General features: G+C 59.3%; 1 protein-coding gene across 1 annotated transcript in view; it reads right to left on the bottom strand.

Moving 5' to 3' along the window:
* The window catches only part of SYNGAP1 (synaptic Ras GTPase activating protein 1), a 54595-nt gene that overhangs the window by 19916 nt on the left and 29285 nt on the right, over positions 1-5394 (bottom strand). Inside the window, exons 6-12 of the mRNA XM_014958246.1 lie at positions 4458-4602; positions 3824-3968; positions 3514-3750; positions 2397-2598; positions 1719-1894; positions 1426-1467; positions 1-607 (exon numbers count right to left, since the gene is read on the bottom strand). The exon at positions 1-607 is cut by the window's left edge and continues 210 nt beyond it. Of these exons, the coding sequence (XP_014813732.1) occupies positions 1-607; positions 1426-1467; positions 1719-1894; positions 2397-2598; positions 3514-3750; positions 3824-3968; positions 4458-4602 (1554 nt within the window). The remainder of the gene's footprint in view (positions 608-1425; positions 1468-1718; positions 1895-2396; positions 2599-3513; positions 3751-3823; positions 3969-4457; positions 4603-5394) is intronic.

The raw sequence follows: 5394 nt of genomic DNA, 5'->3' as shown, positions 1-5394 counted from the left end.
GGGGGGGGCCAGGCTGTCCTGCAGGGAGAGCTGCCGCCGGCTGAAGTCCCCCCCGGGCCGGGCGAACTCGTCGCTGTAGCTGTGGCTGTGGGTGATGTGCTTGGGGGGGGGCGCCGCCAGCTCCTCGCTCTTGCTGTACCCGTGCAGGGGGGGGGCGAAGGGCCCCTCACCCCCCGGCTCGGGTCCCCTCAAGGGTCCGTCGGCCGCCAAATGGAAAAGGGGGTTTTGGAAGGAGAGGGGGACCCGCAACTGTGGCCCCCCCGGCTCGGGGACCCCCAGGCGTGGGGGGGCCAGGCTGGAGGCGCTGCCTTGGGAGAGGCGGCCGGGACGTAGCCCCCCTCCAGCCCCCCCCGGGGCCGGACCGCCGGCGGCGAGCAGCTCGGCGGGCAAACTAGGGATGCTGTCAACGCGGCCATCTTGAAGGTCCAGCATGGAGACGCTCTTGCCCACCCCCAGCGCCCCCCGGCCCCCCTCGGGCTCCGTCAGGTCGGAGCTGCTGGTGCAGTAGGCGGGGGAGGAGCGGGCCAAGGGGGGGCGGCTGAGGACCAGCACCTCCTGCGGCCCCTTCTCCTGCGGCGGGGAGGGCAGGCGGGGCACGTCCATGGAGCTGGGGGGGATGGGGGTTAAGGAGGGGCTGGGACCTCCAGCGAGGTCCCCACACTGGTCTCAGCCACATCCCCATCTCCATCTTCGTCGTCACCCCAACTCCATTTCATCCTCATCCCCAATCCCATCCCCACCTCCATCTCCATCTCCACCTATCTCCATCCCCATCTCCATCCTCATCCCAGCCCCATTTCATCCCCATCCCAAACCACCCTCATCCCCAACCCCATCTCCATCATCATCCCAACTCCATTTCATCCTCATCCCCAATCCCATCCCCACCTCCATCTCCATCTCCATCATCTCCATCTCCATCTCCATCTCCTCCATCTCCATCTCCATCTCCATCTCCATCTCCATCTCCATCTCCATCTCCATCTCCATCTCCATCTCCATCTCCATCTCCATCTCCATCTCCATCTCCATCTCCATCTCCATCTCCATCTCCATCTCCATCTCCATCTCCATCTCCATCTCCATCTCCATCTCCATCTCCATCTCCATCTCCATCTCCATCTCCATCTCCATCTCCATCTCCATCTCCATCTCCATCTCCATCTCCATCTCCATCTCCATCTCCATCTCCATCTCCATCTCCATCTCCATCTCCATCTCCATCTCCATCTCCATCTCCATCCTCATATCCATTTCCATCCCTATCCCCATCTTCATCTCACTTTCCCATCCTAATCCTCATCCCTGTCCCCACCCCATCCCTACCCCATCACCATCTCCATCTCATCTTTGTCCCCATCCCTATCCCATCATCATCCTCATGCCATCCCCACCCCTGACCCCATCTCGTCCCCCATCACCCACCTGTTGAGGCCCCGCACCATGTAGGACTGGAGGTCAACCGAGCTGCAGGGACAGAGAGCAGATGAGGAGAGGGACTCGCAGGGAGTGGACAGACACCCCAGGTGGCACCATGGCCACCAAGGTGACGTGAGGGACACCACAGTGACATGGGGAGACACAGTGGGGTGCACATGGGGCAGAATGTGGAGGTACCATGGGGATACGAAGGTACCATGAGGATGTGGAGGTGCCATGAGGATGGGGGTAACATGGGGATGTGGGGGGGACACAGGGAGGTTCTCAGGGATCCTCACCTGTTGAGGTCACGGACGAGGTAGGGCTGGAGGTCAGTGGAAGGCCCCCGCAGCACCAGCCCCTTGGGGGGCAGGCGCTCCCCCTGGCTCGGCTGCCGCTGCAGGTGGGGGTTGCGCAGGGCCACACTGATGTCCGTCAGCAGCCGGGGCAGCGGGCCCAGCTTCAGCAGGGCCTCCTGAGGGGCAGGTCAGCCAGACATCCCCACCTCAACCCCCGGCACCCCAGTAACCTCCCCCGGTGCAACGAGAGCGGCTGGGACCCCAATGACCTCCCCTTGGGGCCAGGGGTGGACGGGACCCCAATAACCTTCCCTGGGTGGAACATGGGTGGACAGGACCTCAATGACCTCCCGTGGTGGGACACAGGGTCCTGGGATCCCAATGACCACCCCTGGAAAGGCACAGGTGGATGGGACTGCAGTGACCTCCCATGGTGGGACATGGATGGATGGGACACCAATGACCTCCCATAGTGGGACACAAGGGGTTGGGACTCTAAAGACCTCCACTTGGGGGCCAGGGGTGGATGGGACCCAAAATGTCCATCCAGGGGCACCCAGATGTCCAGGACCCAAAAACCTCCCCTGGGGAGAACTTCAGCATCCAAGCTCCTCATCACCACCCAGGAGAGGACCCAGGTGATCCCCCTACCACGGGGATCCCAGGTGACCGGGGTACCTTGCTGAGCTGGGACATGACCTCCCAGAGGAGGGCGTGCAGGGTGGAGAGCTCACGGCCCAGGTCGATGTAGCCCTCGAAGCTGGTGCTGTTGGTGAGGGTGTCCAGGTTGGAGATCTCATAGAGGAACTGCTGCATGCTGGTCCACTCCAGCTCCAGGAACTCGTTCATGAAGGCCATGTACTCCTCCTTGCTGCCAAATCTGTGGACAGGCAGTCAGTGGGGCCTGTGCTGGCCTCCTCAGTGGCTGGTGGCCCCTGACACCAGCCTTGCCTGCCACCCTCTGTCCCTCCAGCTTCCAGGCATCCCTTCGTAAAGCCACATCTGGCCTTCATCCAGCTCTGCTATGCGTTTGTTCTCCATCCATCTATCCACCAGCTCATCCGTGCATCCATCTTCCTTCCTTCCATCCATAAATCCATCCATTCATCCTTCTGCCCACCAAACTCATCCATCCGACTCATCTGTCCATATTCTGCCCACCAAACTCATCCATACATCTATCCAGCAAGTTATCCCCCCACCCTCATCCATCTAGCCATCTTCTGTTCATCCTTCTTCCCTCCATCCACCACCTCACCTACCCATCAACTCACTCGTCTTCCACTCATCCTCCCTCAGCTCATCCATCTTCTGTTCATCTTCTACACTCATCTATGCACCAAGTCATTCATCCCATCGTCCATCAACTCATCCATCCATTTTCTAGCTATCCATCTTCTGCCTCTCCATCAACTCATCCCTCCACCTTCTGCCCATTCATACGCTCATCCATCTATTTCCCAGCTCATCCATCCATTCTGTCTTTTGTCCATTCTGGACATTTGTCCATCTCACACCCATCAGCTATCAACTCACCCAGCCATCTCATCTCTAACTGTTCATGTCCCTTCCAACTCATCCTTCCACCTTTTGTCCATAGATCCATCTTCTGTCCATCCATCGACTCATCCATCTGTCTACTCTCCACCCACCCATGAATCCACCCATGAATCCACCCATCCGGACCCACCTTCCCTCCATTCTCCTCCCCTCCCACATGAGTCCTCCACCATCCTTCCACCCAACCACTGTTCATCCACCACCATCCCCTCCCTCTTCCTCTCGGGGCGCTCACTTGGTGAAGTTGGCCAGGTTCTGGATGACCTTGGCGATGAGGGTGAGGGTGCGGGCGGTCTGCTCGTCGGGGTACTCCTGCATGAGGCCGAAGAGGCTGGGGGACATCACGGCGGGGCAGAGGAACCGCAGGAAGAGCGAGGCGCTGATCAACCGGTCGGCGATGTCCTCGCGGCCCCGCTCGGCGCATCGCAGCCGCCACGAGGCGAAGACCTCCTTCAGCTCCCGTGGGAACACGCTGCGTGGGGGGACACAGTCAGGGACCCGTGGTTGGGGGACACCAGAGGAGGTCCCCAGCCCCTAGGACTCACCAGTGCGAGTTGACCACCTTGCAGAGGGCGAGCTCACAGCACATGCGGAGGTTGGCCTGGTGGTCAGCCAAGGTGGAGGCCGAGCACTTCATGGGGTCGACCTCACAGTTCTCCTCTGACTCATACAGGGCCCGGATGAACTCGCCTGCGTGGGGACGGGGACATCAGAGGGGACCAGGGCCCACCCCACTGTCCCACAGCCAGGCCAGCCCAATGAGGTCATGGCTATGAGAAGGGACCACCCAACCATCTCATGACCTGGAAATGAACAGGGGCTGGGGACCACCCAATTGTCCCATAGCCGGGCCACCTCAATGGAGACATGGCCATGAGAAAGGACCACCCAGCCATCCCCTGGCCACACCAACGGGGGCATAACAATGGGGACACAGCCATGAGAGGGGATCACCTAACTGTCCCATGACCACAAGAAGGGACCACCCAACATCCCACGGTGATGCCAATGGGGATGCAGCCATGAGAAAAGACCACTCAACCATCCCACGGCCATACCAACGAGGACATGGCCATGTGTGAGGACCACCCAGTGTCCCACAGCCATGTCAATGGGACCCTGGCCATGATGGGGACCCCTGGCCGTGATGGGGACCCCCCCAGTGCCGGTGGAGCTCACCAATGGCATCCTTGAGGTATTTCTGGCCGATGAGTTTCAGGTACTCCTCTATGGCTTTCGTGGCGAGGGTGTTTTCCCGGAAGATCAGGTGCTCCCGGTCCATGAAGCGATCCACCTCCGTCATGGCCATGTCCGACAGGAAGTCCTGCCCACGGCCGTCAGGGCAGCCCAACGCCTGTCTGCGCCCCAGCAGCCCAGCCAGGCTGGCCCAGCCCACCCTCCATGCATCTTCTGTCCATGCATGCATCCATCCATCCATCCACCATCCATCTATCCATCCATCCTCCACCCATCCATCCATCCAACCTCCATCTACCGTCCGTTCATCCATCCACCATCCATCCATCCATCCATCCATCCATCCATCCATCCATCACCCATCTTCCATCCATCCATCCATCCATCCTCCGTCTTTCCATCCATCCTCCACGTGTCCTTCATCCATCCTCCATTTGTCCTCTATCCCTTCTCCATCCATCCTCCATCTGTCTGTTGATTCTATTCCATCCATTCTCCAGGTGTCCTCCATCCATCTTTCATCCATCCTCAATCCTCCATCCCCCAAGTGTCTGTCCATCCTCCTCCATCTGTCCATCCATCATCCATCCATCCATCCATCATCCATCCGTCCATCATCCATCTGTCCATCCATCCAACTATCTTCCTCCATCCATCCTCCATCTGCCATCCACCCATCCATCCTCCACCCATCCATCCATCTATCCATCCATCATCCATCTCTCTATCCACCACCTGCCCACATCCATCAGTTCATCCATCCATCTATCCTTCTCTGTCCATTCTCTACCCATCCATCTTCCATTCATCCATCCATCCATCCATCCTCCATTCTCCACTCATCATCCATCCATCCTCCACCCATCCATCCATCCATCCATCCGTCCGCCCACCCATCCATCCATCTTCCATCCATCCA

Source organism: Calidris pugnax, unplaced genomic scaffold (assembly GCF_001431845.1).
Source record: "Calidris pugnax isolate Ruff unplaced genomic scaffold, ASM143184v1 scaffold405, whole genome shotgun sequence".
Lineage (NCBI taxonomy): Eukaryota > Metazoa > Chordata > Aves > Charadriiformes > Scolopacidae > Calidris > Calidris pugnax.
This window is presented reverse-complemented; position numbering and strand designations above follow the sequence as displayed.